The following is a 16,122-nucleotide window of genomic DNA, read 5'->3' on the forward strand; positions in this document are numbered from 1 at the left end:
ACAATTTGTTGAGTGCTTTCTTCAACTCATAGCTCTGGACTATCTCAGTATAAGATTGTGGCATTAGTTAATATTGAAGTGTCAAAGACTTATTTTTTTTTTTCTGTTTGCATTTGATTCATCTGATTCATCTGATCACTTCAAGAAAGTACCACTTTGAGTCTAGTTTTTATCATTTTTCAAAGACAGCCATGTCTAGCTAATCCTGAAGTCTGCTCTTCAGCTTTGACTTGGGCTTGGTAGCGCACTTAGTCATTTGCAGTGACCGTACTCCCTTTAGCATCTGTTAACAGGTGCTTCTTTTTAAATGGGTCCTTGCTCTCTCGATACCTTTTACAGAATCCTGGTGTTGACCAGACAGCAGCAAGCAGAAGTGCTGTCTGTTAGCACTGGTTTACTCCCTTCTCACCGTCAGCCAGTCGACATACTCATTCATTCCTGCATATGCTGGTATTTTGCCCGGAGCAGACTGTTGAACTATTTCTCTCTGAAAATAAGACTGTAGTCTTGAAGTGTATTTGTCTCTCTGGCATTTTTTTCTCCTGTGAGTTGCCTAGTCCCGTCTTTCCTCTGTAGTTATACTATTGAATTGCTTGCCTCTTTTTAAAAATATGATTTAACACCTTTCTTTGATTTCATTTTTTAAAATATTTTATTTATTTTGGATACAAACAAATTGAGGAGGGGCAGCTTTCTTATTCTTCAAATACATCATTTTGACACAACACTTTCATAATCTGAAGAAGTACAACGAGATTTTCTTTTAAATTTTACTGTGGAAAATTATTATTTTTTACATCTTACCTATTTACTTACTTAATGAGAGAGATGCAGTCACAAATATACAGAGAGGCGCACCAGAGCCCTGCTCAGCTCTGCCGGGTGGTGGTGCTGGGGATTGAACCTGAGACCTCAGAGCCTCAGGCAGGAGAATCTTTTGTAGAACCGCTGCACTCTCTCCTTAACTTATGTAAAGTCATCCTGTGGCTGGACTGAGAGCTGAGAAACAAGTAGGCTGCCTTCTGGGCCGTGCACACAGCCCAAGTTCCCGTCCCTGTTCCCTTTGGAGTGCCGCCCACCACACAGGAGACAAAGCTTGAGTGTGCACGCACATTCTCCCTCCCTCCTCTTAAGTATTACAAAGAGGTTTTTTAAAAATTGCTAAATAGCATAAGTGTTTTTCTTTTTTTAGTTTTTATTTATAAAATGGAAATATTGACAAGACCATAGGATAAGTGGGGTACAACTTCCCACCACCAGAACTCGGTATCCCATCCCCTCCCCTGACAGCTTCCCTATTCTTTATCCCTCTGGGAGCATGGACCCAGGGTCATTGTGGGATGCAGAAGGTGGAAGGTCTGGCTTCTGTCATTGCTTCCCCGCTGAACATGGGTGTTGGCAGGTGTATCCATACTCCCAGCCTGTCTCTCTCTTTCCCTAGTGGGGCAGGGCTCTGGGGAAGTGGGGCTCCAGGACACACTGGTGGGGTTGCCTGCCCAATAAGTACGGTTGGCATCATGGTAGCATCTGAAACCTGGTGGCAGAGTAATGGAGCTGAAGGTTTGACATTCCATGCCTGGCGTCTCTGGACACAGTCCGAAGTGTACCATGGGAGGGGTACTGGTTGCATTGCTCGGGTTGGGATCAGCAGTATCAGTTTTATGAATTGAGTTTCAAGTGCCGCCCCATGGTTTCTCTCCTCAACTCTGTGTACCCTCCAGGCCTTCTGAGCCCTGTAGAGTGGGAGCTCTCTCCTAGTGTTTCCCATGAGTGTTCAGTTGCACTGAAGCTCCTCCTCGCCTTCTTCCCATAGTGATTCTGTGAATCGCATCAGTTCTGATCGATGTGTTAGGGCTGAGCTGTCTTGTGCAAGTCTTGAGAAAGTCAGGCTGCGCTAACTGCTTTTGCCGTGTGCACAGGAGCTCACCGAAAACCTGACCCACATGAAGCAGTCGCTGTTTGATGCTGAGGCCATTGCCCTCGACTCCAAGAGAGAGTCGGCCTTTCTGAGAAGTGAAAATCTGGAACTGAAAGAGAAAATGGTTGGTGGCTTTTGCTTTGTTCTGGCTTGGCGATGTTCGTAGAAAATAGTCTATGACCAGCATGTCTCGGTGTGTTCTCCTCAGAAAGAGCTCTCGAGCGCGTGCAGTCAGATGGAGAAGGATATTCAGGCCTACCACAGGCAGTTGGAAGCAAAGAAGAAGATGCAGGTAGACCTGGAGAGAGAGCTGCAGAGCTCCTACAGTGAGATCACGAAGCTCAGCAGCCTGGTGGACGGCAGAGTCCCCAACGGTACGTGGGGACCTCAGACCCAGCTCTTCACAAGTCTGACTCACTGACCACCGAACCTGCAAGGACGTCACAACTATGTCCCAGTGAACAAAAGCTCTTTCTCCTCTGGCTTTTCAGTAGCTACTAGGAGGCTGGGGAGACAGCACAGTGGTTCCGCAAAAACACTTTGATGCCCGAGACACAAAAGGCCCCAGGCTCAATCCCGCACCACAAGCCAGAGCTCAGCAGTGCCCTAGTTTAATAGTAATTATTAGTAGTGGTATATTTGTGTGTATGTGTGTGTGTGTGTGTACACGTGTGTGTGAGTGTGAGAGAGAGAGAGAGAGAGAGACACTGAAGATGAAATCACTGTTCATTCTCCCAAATCAGTAGCCAGTAATTCTCAGTCATGTGGTCTCAGTACTGATGTGAATATGTCCGTGATCTCAAATCAGTCGGCCTTAAACATGACGCCCAAGACTACTGTAACAGCTCCCTCTCATGGCGCGCTGCTTGCTGACCCCACAACCCAGGTTCACAGCCTCCTCCCAGCATTGAAACAGCCGGATCTTGGGTCACCCTACAGTCTTTTAATAGATTCAATGCAGTCTGACTCTGGTACAGTCTAGACTGTCTCACTGAGTGCAAACCGTTTGAATGTACCAAAACCGTCCTAGATTTGCTCTCAAACTTGGAACTGGAGAGAAAGATCACCGCTCTCCAGAAAGAGCTGCATAAAGAAGCAAATGAAAACGAAGCTTTGCGTAACGAAATCCACGTGCTCTCCGAGCTGAAACCTTTACCCTCGGAAGTAGAAAGGCTGCAGAAAGAGGTAAGCGTGCTTGGGGCTTGGACAGTGCCGTGACTGTTGCCTTGGTCTGTCTGAAATAGCAGGCAAGGGCATGAGCCCCTCACCCGGTGTGCGCGTAGACTCCCCACAGCCCCGGCTCAAGCCCAGCCCCACCACGCTGCCGGAAGCTACGGTGCCGTGGTTTCATTCATTAGGACTGATTGCATAAAGTGTCTGTGGGTTACGTTTTTCAGGGCATCCAAGCCACATTCAGATTCTCTAGCTGGGGGAGGCAGAGTCTAGGACACTAATAAACACTTGCCACACACCGTGATGTAAAAGTCCTCGCGGGCGCAAGGTGAGGACATGAAGGCACCCTTTCCACTGAGTGTCCTCAGGGCAGTCCTGGCTGTGCGAACCAAGCTGGAGTCACCCACGGCGGTAGTGTAGCACTGTGACCGTGCCAGGTGTGTCTTCAGTGCAGCAGCTTTTTAACTCTCTTTAAATTCGAGCCATTTATTGTTTTAAATGTATTTATTTATTATTGAGTAGAGACAGAGAAATTGAGAGGGAAAAGAGAGACACCTGCAGCCCTGCTTCACCACTCACAAGGCTTTCCCCCTGCAGGTGGGGACCTGGGGCTCAAACCTGGGTCCTTGTGCACTATAGTGTGCGCACTTAACCAGGTGTGCCACCACCTGGCCCCCAGCTCTTTAACTTTTTCTTTAATTATCTTTATTTATTATTGGCTAGAGACAGCCAGAAATCGAGAGGGCAGGGGGTTATAGAGAGGGAGAGAGACAGAGACACCTGCAGCCCTGCCTCACCACTTGCAAAGCTTTCCCCCTGCAGGTGGGGGCCTGGAGCTCGAACCCGAGTCCTTGCACGTTGTAACGTGCACCCAACCAGGTGTGCCACCACCTGACCCCACTCTAACTTTTTTCAGATGTATCTTATTAATTTCCTACACGACAGAGGAGAGTTAGATATGAGGAGGAGAAGGGGGGGGCAGTGCCAGCTGTGCCCCCGAGGCCTGAAGCAGGAGCCTCAGGCATGCAAGGCCTGTGCTGTCCCAGCTGAGCCGGGTGTCCAGCCACACCGTGTCTGTCTTTTCTACAGAGAAAGCTTTTTTTCCCTCAAAGCTGCTTCACCTGACCTTACAGTGTAACATTTTCTTTCCCTGCAGATACACGATAAGTCTGAAGAGCTTAAGGTGGTGACATCAGAGAAAGAGAAATTGTCTTGTGATGTGGCTGAGAGGGAGAGGAGGATTCAGGGTCTCCTTGAAGAAAGGGAGAGAACACAGGGTGACCAGGCCGCTCCCCAGCCGGGTCCCACGGGCGCTGACCAGGAGGCCCAGGATGTCGGGACTCAGCACACTGAGGCGGAGCAGAAGCACAGAGCGGCCCTCGATGAGAACACAAGGATGCGCCAGGCCGTCGAGAGCCTCTCCCGAGAACTGCAGAGCCGCAGCCTGAGTTTGGCCACTGCGGAGAGAGAGGTGGGTGCCAGGCGCCCTCAGGGAAAGCGGCCCTCGCTCTTCTGGGGCAGGTCTCCCACCACCGGGTGCTGCCCTCGATGCGTGTCGTTCTCGACTGCTCTCCCTGCCTCCACAGCTTTCTCGGAAGACCCAGGAGCTGGAGCAGAGGACTGCCGAGAGCCAGCAGAAGCTCAGCGAATTGGAGCAGCTGAAGGAACAGCTGGGGAGCGGAGCCTCCCGTCTGCAGGCAGTGGAGAGGGAGAAGAACGAGGTGGCCGGCCGGCTCCAGGAGGCCCTGGGGGAAGTGAGAGCCTTGACCCAGGAGAAGGACACCCTGCAGCAACTCCAGGAGAGCCTGCAGACCGAGAGGGACCAGCTCCGAAGTGACATTCAGGACATGGTGGTCATGGTAACTAGTCCCGGTCTGCCTCCGGCTCGGGGCCCTGAACCCAGCACCGTGTGTGCGGCAGCCTCCAGGGTCAGCTCTTTCATTCTTAATTTGAGAGACACACAGGTGGATGGATGGAGAGGGAGAGCCCCCCCCCCCAGCACTGCCCCAGCTTCCCCGCACCTTCCCCTGGTGCTGTCCATGCTCCTCCCGGGTATTGCTGGGGGTGGAGCCCAGGACCTCCTGGCTTGGGAAGGCAGATGCTCTCACCATGGGCGCTGCTAGCTCCTGGCCCCACGGTAAGGGCTCGTTTTTATTTTGGTGGCTTTTGGTTTTCACCTCCAGGCTTACCGCTGGGGCTCATGCCAGTCCAGCATATCCACTACCCTCGGTAGCCCTTTTTCCTTCTGTGTATGGACTGATTGTTTTCTTTGCACTTTATTTGATTGAGACGGGGAGGGAGAGAGACCCCTGCAGCCCTGCTTCACTGCTGGTGAAGCTCCCCCTGCAGGTGGGGGGTGGGGGCTCCCCCCCCCCCCCCGCGTCCTTATGCATGGGAATGAGCGCTCTACCAGGTGTGCAGCCGCCCTGGCCTGGCTAGACTTTGTAAATGCAGAGCCTTTTAGACATTGTGGAAGCCATCCTTCATCATCGGGTTCTCAGAAAAGTCATGCTGTGTCTTTCTGCGTTTTTCTAGGCAGAAAGGCATCGCGAGTTTTCCGACAGCCCTGTATACACAGCTAAGCGTTAAGAATACGCGGCTTTCCCTTGACTAATAGAAGTTGTTTTCTGTTTCTCTGATGAAGAACATAGACACCCAGGAACAGTTACGAAACGCTCTTGAATCTCTGAAACAACAGCAACAGACAACCAACACGCTGAGCGTGAAGACGGCCACAGAAGCTTCCTCCGGGAGTTTGCACGTGGCCGGAAGCACAGGAGGTGCCGAGAGCGAGCGTCAGGAGCAGGTGGGCCGGCTTGCGTTCATGTGCTCCATGTACTGAGCTACTCCCGGTGCCCCAGAGACACCTGCATCAGTATCTGCCCTCCGGTGGGGGCTTACTTTGAACCCAAAGAGCTCTGGGGCGTGGGACCCAGGGGCAGCAGGAGGGGCTCCCCACCGGGCCTCATGAGTCCAGGCCATGGCTGCGCCTCTGATCCCTCTCTGGGCCCCCGTCCCTGAGGCTAAGAGCAGTGCCTGCCGCGGGTCCACTGGACACTAGGCGAGGGGCAGCCCGTGGAAGATGGCGTGTCGCTGTCAGGACCGCCCCAGTCCTGGGGAGGCAGCACGGGGACTCTGCACAGTCTCGTGTGCCTGAGGCTCCAGAGCCCCAGATCCAGTGCCCGCACCACCACAAGCCAGAGTGAGCAGTGAGCCTGTACAGCTAAGCTCGTTAACCAAGAAATTCCTCTGTGTTGACATTTTAGGATGTCTGCCACAGTACACGGCAGAGCTTGGAGGGCAGAGCAGCCCCAGTGCTGGCCGTTGGTGTGGAGGGGAGCGGGCCGGCTGATGAGCAGAGAAAGGTGCTTTCCCTGGTGCAGGAGAAGGCGGAGCTGCAGTGCCGGTTAGAGAGAGTCACCGCTGAGAAGGAACAGCTCCAGGCCGACCTGCAGGAGAGCATTGAGATGGTGAGCCCTGCGCCGGGGAAGCTGCTTTGTCTCTGAGTTGCGTGTCTGTGGGTGTTTCGTTTGGTGGTTTGTGGGTGTTTAAGACCAGAGCAACTTTCAGCTCTGGCCAGTAATGGTGCCAGGGGTTGAGCCTCGGGCCCCAGAGCCAAGCACAAAGCCTGTTGGGTAAGTCAGTGCGCCGTGTCCCCGTGTCTGTGGCTTTATGGGGCAGGTGCATGCAGTCACTGTGGTGCTGGAAGTCACTGGTCTGACATTAGCAGATGTCCCCTTGTTCCCCTACCAGCCCCTCAGTGGTCAGCTCTGTCGCTTCTGTAACGTCACACGGGGACAGGGACAGCCGTGCACTTCCTTGACTGGCCTCCGTTCTTGTTGAGCACTGTCCTCTATGCCAGTGAGCGGGTGCCTCGCTGTGGCTCCCTCTCTCCCGGCCATCCCAGTTGGTGGTATTCTCGCTCCTTGGCTGTTTCTGACACAGCCGATGTAAATGATCGTACACCCTGGGGGATATCTGAACGGAATAGCCGAGTCCCCGGGATCTGTGTATCTGGCTCAGAATTTTCCGCTCTGAGAGCCACAGAATGTGCTCACTTCTGGGTCAGGCGAGGGCGCTCCTGGATTAGCGCGCATTACAGCGTGCACAGACCTGAGTTCAAGCCCCCAGGCCCCACCTGCAGGGACGAAGCCTCCCTATCCTGGAAGCAGGGCTGCAGGTGTCTGTCTCCCCCTTCCTTTCGATTAATCTCTGTCCTATCAAATATTGTTACACATTCTTAGGCCCGGAGGAATCACGAATCCTTAGAGAGGAACTTAAAGCTCACCAGTGCTGGTTTTTGTTGTTTGATTGTAGCACATAGAGTGGGTGTCGATTCATCGCTGGACTCAGCTTTTCCCTGAAGACACCGAGAGTGTCTCTTGTGCTCACTGACCTTTCTGCCTCTTCCCACAAACCACCTCTCCTCTCTGCCCGTCAGTTCACATTTTGCCGTTCTCCCAAGCATGTCTCTCTGACTTTTACTGTTGGGATTTTTTTCTCCTTCATTTTTAGTAGCTGTTCCTCTTTGCCAGTACACCCGCACCTGCGTCAGATCTGCCGCGTAGTGGTGGGGCTCTGAGGCGTGGGCCGTGGGCCACACTAGCACCTGCTGTCCGTGTGCTCTCATTTTCTTGGGCTGTGAGGCTGTGTGCTTACTCCAAAGAGCCGGGTGTCGGTCCGAACACAGGCAGAAGCCCGCTCCCCTTCCCAGCCCCAGTTTGCTTGACGCCCCCCCCCCCCCCAGCTTGCCCACTGCCCCCGAGCCGTCCCCTGGATGGGAGGCGGGAGGTCTCGCCACTCAGAGAAGGCTGAGTGTTAGAGATGGCTGAGGGCTGGAAGGGAGAGAACCTCCCAGAGCAGAGCACTGAGCCAGGCCCACTGCCCTGAGTGGAATCTGAGTCTGGCAGATAAGGAGACATAGCAGAATGTCTTAAACGGCGAGATCACAGTCAGTCTCTCCCAGCAGTGTCCCGGCCTCTTCTCAGGCTGCAGTCAACGCTGGTTCTCCGCCACTTGCTCTCAGTAGGTGGGTACGTGTGTTTCCGTCTAAACTCCATCTTTTCTTTCTAGACCATCGAAAACCAGGAGGAATTACGAATCCTTAGAGAGGAACTTAAAAAGCAACGGGGAATGAGCCACAGCAGCCAGGAAGAAGAGCTTTCTAGGGGTTCTGAGAAACTCGCAGAGATCAGGGGGGAACTCCAGGAAAAGGTGAGCTCCTGGCACCGCGTCCCCAGCTCCTGGCGCCGAGACCCTCGCGGTGACCAGCGTTTGCTTGCAGCGCCCCCACTCTCCCTGCTGGGTGGCTTCAGTTCCAGGGAGACCTAGATCCAAACTACGGCTCAGAGAAGACAGTGTTGGGTGGGAGAGGGGAGCCTGAGCTGATGGTTCCCTGACTCAGCCAGGGACACCTCCTTCTTGAGGTGCCTGCTGAGCACAGCTGAGCCCAGCATAGATCTGGGCGCCCGCCCGGGCCGTCAGCCGCCATGACAGGTGCAGCTCCGCACAGGCGGGCTGGCCGCCCTCTCAGCCGCTGCCCTGCCCTGAGTCATTTTCAGAGCGGAGCCGCTTCAGCGTCCGGCCAGGTCTGCCGCGCACCCTGTGCGTGTCCCCAGAGCGGGGCCGTGCGGGGCCGTGCGTGCGGAGTCTTGGCGCAGCGTCTGCACGGCGGCAGTGAGTGTCCCCTTCTTCAGAGCCAGCGACTCCAAGAAAGCCAGCAGCGGCTTCTCCGTGCGCAGGCGGAGGTGAGCGAGGTGCGGCAGGAGCTGGAGGAGATGGAGAATGTAAAGGGACAGCTGCAGAACCAGATGCAGAAGCTGGAACAGGCAGAAAGGGAGAGGCTGGAGCTGGCTCAGAAGCTGCGTGAGGCCCACGAGAAACTGGAGGCTGTCACCAGAGAGAGAGAGGAGCTCAGAGGACACACACGAGCGGTCGGAGTCACGGCAAGTCAAGCCTTCTTTCTTCCTCGGCTGCTTTTGCTTATCTCGTAGACAGAAACCCAGAGGGAGAGGCAGACCCACACCTTGCTTGTCTGCTCGTGCGGCACCATCCTCCGGCAGGGGCCAGGGGCTTGGAAACTTTTCTGTTTTCTCCGTTGGGGGGACGAATGGTTTAGTCGACAGGAAATACGGCGGCCAGTCCGTGTGTGAGGTCTCTCGGTTTCCCACACGACACTGTGACCGCCGCCCAGGTCCTGCTCCACCGTCGCGTTCCGGGACCTGGATGCCTCCCACTTGGCTGTGGTGCAGTGCCGCCTTTCATTTGTTCAGTGTCTCTGCTGCGCCAGTGGGAAGGCAGGCGGGTGTCGAGCGAGTCTGCTAGTGGTCAGGGTGACTGCAGCCGGCCGGGTGCAGGAAGAACGCCCGGGCCAGGCGCCCAGAGCTCTGTTGACTCTGACCCTGCACAAGGCCTGCAGGCTGAGAGCAGCAAGCGCGTCGCAGAAGCAGAGGCTGCAAGGTGAGGGCCGGGACTTGGACCCATTGCTCAGGGTCTAGCTGCCTCAGGAACTGTTGTCTTTCCTGCAGAGCCGTGTCTGGGGAAGCTTAGCCTCAGCACAAGATACACTGTGGCGGGGGGGTGCGGGGGGGGGGGGGGGGAACCTCTTAGGAGGCAGAGGCTAGCCGGCCACAGAGCCGCCTCTCAGTGAGGTTCAGTCTGACCTTCACCGTCTCTACTTGTCTCTCGCTCACCCCGTGAAGGCCAGCCAGCACTAAGCACCTGCACCGTCTCACTTTCTAAATATTCTTGACCCTTTATTATACTGTCCGTCTTTCTGTCCTGTATTGAGGCCTGCTTACGAATGTGTCATAATCAGATTATAAGCATATCCAGGGGCTAAAATCCAGGAATTTCCTAGCATGCGCACAGTGTCACAGAGATGCTGTTAACATGATCTTCAGTTTTGGGGTCATTAGGTGATGAAGCCTGGTAGGGTGCGTGGCTTGCCATGCTTGGGGTCCTGAGTTCAAGCCCCAGCAGCACGTGCAGTACCAGAGCGTTCCCCAGTCAGAGGAGTGGTTCTGTGGTGCCCCTCCACTCCTATCTATCCTGGGCGATAGAGAGAGAGAGAGAGGGGCAGTGCATGTGGGCAAGGCCCTGAAGTCATGCCCTAGCACTGCATAAAAATAAATCAAAGGCAGCTTTAAAAAAAACACTCTGGGCAGGGCTAAGCGGTGGCACGCCTAGTTGAGCGCACAAGGGACCAGGTTCAAGCCCCCAGTCCCCACCTGCAGAGGGAAAACTGTGCCAATGGTGAAGCAGGGCTGCAGGTGCCTCTCTGTCTCTCCCTGTCTCTGTCACCCCCTTCCCTCTCGATTTCTGGCTGTCTCTATCCAATAAAGATAATGTTAGGGAAGGAAGGAAGGAAGGAAGGAAGGAAGGAGGGAAGGAAGGAAGGAAGGAGGGAAGGAAGGAAGGAAGGAAGGAGGGAAGGAAGGAGGGAAGGAAGGAAGGAAGGAAGGAGGGAAGGAAGGAAGGAAGGAAGGAGGGAAGGAGGGAAGGAAGGAGGGAAGGAGGGAGGGAAGGAGGGAGGGAAGGAGGGAGGGAAGGAAGGAGGGAGGGAGGGAGGGAGGGAAGGAAGGAAGGAAGGAGGGAAGGAGGGAAGGAAGGAAGGAGGGAGGGAGGGAGGGAGGGAGGGAGGGAAGGAGGGAGGGAGGGAGGGAGGGAGGGAGGGAGGGAGGGAGGGAGGGAGGGAAGGAAGGAAGGAAGGAAGGAAGGAAGGAAGGAAGGAAGGAAGGAGGGAAGGAAGGAACACACTCCGGGCCAGGCGGTAGCGCACCTGACTGAGCACATCAGTCCCCACCTTCAGGCGAGGCAGCTTCAGGAGCGGCGAAGCAGGGCTGCAGGTGTCTCTCTTTTTTCCTCTCTCTCTCCCATTTCAGTTTCTCTCTTTGCTGTGAAATCAAACACAAACAGTGTGTGCATATGTGTAAACGCTCATTCCATCCACCAACAAAGGGCCGAGAAGCTGAAGCGCGCACCGCCCACGCGCTCGTCAGAGGGCAGCAGGAGGCGCCGGGTGAGCTGAGGCAGCAGGCCGCCGAGTCGGCAGCTCCGGTGACGGTGACGGCCGCGCAGCAGCACCCAGAGAGGCCCGCCCTGGAGTCTCGAGGCGAGGTCTGTGTCGTGTGTTCCCCCCCCCCCCCGCCTCCTTACTCCTGGGGAGGGGAGAGCAGGCGGGGAGTCACGGCTGGGCTGTAGTCCTTCACCTCCCGGGCAGCCCAAGTCACGTGTCTCTCAAAGTGCGGGGACCACCGAAAGGCGTGGGGCTGGGGGCTGCGTGCGGCACGGCAGAGACGTGGGAATGCTCTGAGTGGGCGCCTGCTCCCCCAGCCGTGCTGCTGCTCCTGCGGCCACGGGAACCGGGGTGGGAACCGGGTGGGGCGGCAGCGTGAGGGCCGGAGACGCACACGTGGTCAGGCACGGGGGCCCCAGTTCAAGCTGCCGGGTCCCTGGAGCAGTGCTTCGGAGGCTGTGCCTCTCTCTCTCACTCCTTGTCAGTCTGTCTCTCACTCTATCCAAAGAAAGTAAAGAGAAGGGGGGGGGGGGGGGGTCCTGCCAGGAAATGTGGTGAATAGCCCTGTTGGCGAAAATAAATAATTAAAAGATACGTGGGCCAGGCCGTGGCACACCTGGTAGAGTGCACACCATACCACAGCCCAGGACCCCGTCTCAGGGCTGCATGTGTCTCTCTTTCTGCTTCCCTCTCCCCATCCGCCTATTTCTGTCCCTAAATGGGGGGGTGGGGGGGTCCCTGTGAAAGCCTGAGCCTCAGCAGCAGCCCCGGTGGCAGCGAGTCGGCGTAAATGAAGACGCTGTCCGCCCAGCACAGACGTGTGAGCCGGGGCAGAGACGCTGACAGCCCTGGTTCTCTGGGGAACCTTGGTCCTTGTCAGGTTGTGAGGGCTCAAGGCCACTCTCTCCGCGGCTGCCAGGAAATAGCTCACTTGGCAGAGCACGTGTCTCATTGTGTTCAAGGATCCAGGTTCAAGCCCCAGCCCTTCCTGGAAGCGCCCTGGGCCTCGTGTGGTGAGCTCTGATTGTCAGGGCCATGCCGGGCCATGCATGTGCTCTTCCTCTCTGAAGTCAAAAGAGAGGAGGCGCCCCGGGGAGCAGTGGGGATACACAGTGGCTGGTCTCGGGCTGACCGTGTTTTGTGAGGATTCCCAGGGCTTCTGGGGGACGAGGAACCCTGTGCTGGCGATGCTCGGGAGGGAAGGAGGGAGGGAGCGCCCCAGCCCTGTTGCCTGACAGCACCGTCCACAGTAACGAGGGGCAGGTAGCCATGCGTGCAGGCACTGGGGCTGGAGAGACTGCTCGTCTGCACGTCGGACCCCGACTGGATCGTCCCAGACCTCGTCCTCCTTCCCCTTCCTCTGAAGCAAAGTTCAGTCTCCTGGGGTGTCGGCTACATGCCTTCATGGTTCTCTCAAGGTCCCGCCGGCTCGAGACGCACAGCAGCAGTCCCTGTCCACAAGAGGAGAGGGCAGTGAGAGGGAAACGCTGGGGTCTGTGGAGCAGTCACAGGAGCCGCTGGGAGCCGAGGAGGTGGCGCTCCCCGGGCCAGAAGGGGAGCAGCCTGCTTCGCCCGTGAGACGCCAGGCCGGCCAGGATGAGAGGAAGCCCCCAGCCGAGGAGACGGGGCACCGCCGGCTACCAAAGGAGCTTCTGTCTGAAAGGGACCAGCCCCGGGAGGCCATGAGGGAGCTCGAGGCGAAAGTAGGTGGTGCTGTCCCCGTGCATGTGGGTGACTTTGCACACGGAGCCTTTGGGAAGGGGACTATCTGTCGTGTGGCCTTACAGACTTCTGTCGCTCTCTCCTTTTCAAGCACCGAGAAACCCAGCAGGAGCTAGAAGTGACCCTTTGCCGTGTGAAAGAACGGGAGGACGCCATCAGCGAGCTGAGGACGGCACTCTCGGAGCGGGAGAGGGAGGTATCCAGCCTGCAGAGGGAGCTGGGGACGGCCAGTGCTGAGTTACAGAGAAAGGTGAGCAGGCCGAGGGCACGCAGCAGAAAACCTGCGGGCGGAGGCAGGGGCCGCGGAGCAGAGGGACAGTGTCAGCACCCGCTCGTTCTCAGAAGGCGTCGATCCTTTCAAAGACTGACTCACGTTCTGTGAGACACAAGATGCCAGAGCCCCAGATGTGTGTGTGTGGCCAGGGACTCAGGTCTGCTCCACCAGCGGGGCTGCTCTCCAGCCACCATCTTCCCTGAGTCACGTCAGGCACACAGACATGCACGTCAGGCACACAGACACACAAGTCATGCACACAGACACACGTCATACACACACATGTTACGCACAGGGATGCACTCATGTTACACACACAGATATAGGCATGTTACCCAGACGGATACACACGTTACAGAGATACATACAGATAGACATTATTTACACAGATACACGTTATGCACAGAGATACACACATATGTTAGCATGAGGGAGATGCCCACACACTAGCGTGTGAGAGAGTTTGGCTGCTCATGTGTTCCACCATTTGCTTTTAGACCCAAGAGCTTCATGAGAAGCAGGAGCAGCTGATCGGTCTCCGAGGAGCCGGTGAGGCCCAGGAGAGAGTGAGCGAGCTGAAACAGCTCCGGGAGCGCCTCACGGCCGCCGAGTCCTCCCTACACAGCTCGCAGGCCGAGAGCCTGCGCCTGGCCCAGAGGATCCAGGAGGGGCAGCAGGAGGTGGCCACTGCGATGCGGGAGCGAGACGAGCTGCGCAGGGAGCGAGAAGGACTGCGGGGCAGCCTGAAGGAAGCCGTGGCGGAAGTAAGTCTCCTCCCGATGTCTGTGGCTGCCAGTCCCGATTTTCAGCTGATGGCGATGATGACGACAGTCACTTACCCCCATAAAGAGTGAGGGGCGTGTGACGAGGGTGACGGTCCTTCAGTGGACAGAGGGAGAACTCGAAAGGGCCGTTCAGACGTGCAGAGAGCATGTCAGAGCAGACAGCCCACACGGTGAATAGAGGGCACGCAGAGCCTTCAGATGCCAGGTTAGCGGGAGCTGGGTCTGGTCGGGCCAGGATGTCGGCTGGCATCAGACGGCTGTGGTCACGACCTTGGCTTCAAAACGGCCCTGGGCCTCGGGGTCCCTCAGTAATTAGGGCACTGGCTGGCGTGCCCAAGGTCCCAGAGGCCACAGGCTCAGTCCCCGGGGCTCCTTGAGGGCAGGGCTGAGCAGTGCTCTGGCCCCTTTATGATGATGATCATTCCTTATACAGTGAAAGAGAGAAGGGAGGCAGGGCGGGAAGAAGGAAGGAAAGACCTCATTTTTTTTAAAATGTTTTATTTAAGAAAGGATTAATTAACAAAACCATAGGGTAGGAGGGGTACAACTCCACACAATTCCCACCACCCAATCCCCATAACCCACCCCCTCCCATGATAGCTTTCCCATTCTCTAGCCCTCTGGGAGCATGGACCCAGGGTCGTTGTGGGATGCAGAAGGTAGAAGGTCTGGCTTCTGTAATTGCTTCCCCGCTGAACATGGGCGTTGACTGGTCGGTCCATATTCCCAGTCTGCCTCTCTCTTTCCCTAGTAGGGTGGGTCTCTGGGGAAGCGGAGCTCCAGGACACATTGGTGGGGTCTTCAGTCCAGGGAAGCCTGGCCGGCATCCTGATGGCATCTCGAACCTGGTGACTGAAAAGAGAGTTAACATACGAAGCCAAACAAGTTGTTGAGCAATCATGGACCCAAAGCTTGGAATAGTGGAGAGGAAGTGTTAGGGAGGTACGCACTGCAAACTCTAGTGTACTTCTGCTTTCAGGTATATATTTTGCAGTAGTTTATGGATACGTGTGCACAGAAGCTCTCTCTCACAGAAACTGGTGTATATCTAGGTTATGGGACTTTGTTAGAAAGTGAACTACCTGAGATGAAATTAGAGTGTACTATAAAAGGAAAGGTCTCACCCGAGTAATGAAGCTGAAGGGTTGTCATTCCACACGTGAAGTCTCTGGACACAGTCTGAGGTGAAGCATGTTGAGGTGGCAATCGTTGCGTTGGTTAGGTTGTGATCGGCGGATGCAATATTATTTGATATGGATTGGGAGAGGCATACGGGAAAGTGGGCCCTATCCAAGGGTTCCAGGACTGGGGGAAGTAGGGGCTCTATAGTGAAGATGTGAGGTTCCTGCTGTCTTAGGGTTCAAAAAGACTATCGATATTTAATATTATCATCACATTATTTGTTAATTGGGTTAACTTTGAAAAGTCCCTTTGTTATGGTTTGCTGTACAGTATCCAGTATCTTGTATATAGCTGTGCTATTGGATGCTTCTAAAAAGACCTCATTTCTAAAAGGCCCTGCCTGTGCCCTCCCTTATTTATTTTTTTCACCAGAGCACTAGCTCTGGCTGTTGGTGGTGCGGGAGATTGAACCTGAGACTTTGGAGGCTCAGCTTTAAGAGTCTCTTTGCAGAACCATTATGCTATCCATACCCCCACCCCCACCCCCACCCCCACCTGTGCCCTCCTAACACACTTGGTGAACTTCTCAGATACAGGAACACAGGCTTCTTCAGACGAAGGCCGCGGGTGAGGCTCAGGACAGAGTAAATGAGCTCGAATCCATGAAGAGGCAACTTGAGGCCCAAAAGTCGGCTCTGAAGAGCACGGACACGGAGAAGGCAGAGCTGACTCAGAAACTCCAGGACGGCCTCGAGGAGATGAGACGTGTGCTGAAGGAAGCAGATGAGCTTCGGAGTACAGAAAAGGCTCTGCGCGCGGAGAAAGAGCAGCTCGAGCAGAGCCTCAAGGCGGCCGCCCTCAGAGTGAGTCAGAGTCCTGCCCTATCGCTGTCTCTGTCCCGGGGGTAGGGGAGGTGGGGTATCCGGAGGCCCTCACCTGCAGGCCCTTCCAAACCTGCCGGTGCCCTGCCCCTACATGGAGAACACGTGGTGCTAGAGCCTCAGGCAGGTGCCAGGACCCCAAGTTGAGATGAGACGTGTCTCAACGTGGAGAGGAGGTCACCACGGCCAGTTGCCATGCAGGTGATCAGAAGAGGTCAGGTGGGGACACA

The 16,122-nt window shown here is 55.7% G+C and overlaps 1 protein-coding gene across 1 annotated transcript in view; it reads left to right on the forward strand.

Moving 5' to 3' along the window:
* CENPE (centromere protein E) overlaps positions 1–16,122 on the forward strand; it is a 54,054-nt gene that overhangs the window by 21,822 nt on the left and 16,110 nt on the right. Inside the window, exons 19-33 of the mRNA XM_060172388.1 lie at positions 1,920–2,042; positions 2,127–2,292; positions 2,949–3,103; positions 4,248–4,562; positions 4,678–4,950; positions 5,736–5,897; positions 6,358–6,561; positions 8,165–8,305; positions 8,788–9,080; positions 9,285–9,582; positions 11,051–11,209; positions 12,527–12,811; positions 12,922–13,080; positions 13,602–13,868; positions 15,602–15,874. Of these exons, the coding sequence (XP_060028371.1) occupies positions 1,920–2,042; positions 2,127–2,292; positions 2,949–3,103; positions 4,248–4,562; positions 4,678–4,950; positions 5,736–5,897; positions 6,358–6,561; positions 8,165–8,305; positions 8,788–9,080; positions 9,285–9,582; positions 11,051–11,209; positions 12,527–12,811; positions 12,922–13,080; positions 13,602–13,868; positions 15,602–15,874 (3,273 nt within the window). The remainder of the gene's footprint in view (positions 1–1,919; positions 2,043–2,126; positions 2,293–2,948; positions 3,104–4,247; positions 4,563–4,677; positions 4,951–5,735; positions 5,898–6,357; positions 6,562–8,164; positions 8,306–8,787; positions 9,081–9,284; positions 9,583–11,050; positions 11,210–12,526; positions 12,812–12,921; positions 13,081–13,601; positions 13,869–15,601; positions 15,875–16,122) is intronic.

The sequence above is a fragment of the Erinaceus europaeus genome, chromosome 2 (genome assembly GCF_950295315.1).
Source record: "Erinaceus europaeus chromosome 2, mEriEur2.1, whole genome shotgun sequence".
NCBI lineage: Eukaryota > Metazoa > Chordata > Mammalia > Eulipotyphla > Erinaceidae > Erinaceus > Erinaceus europaeus.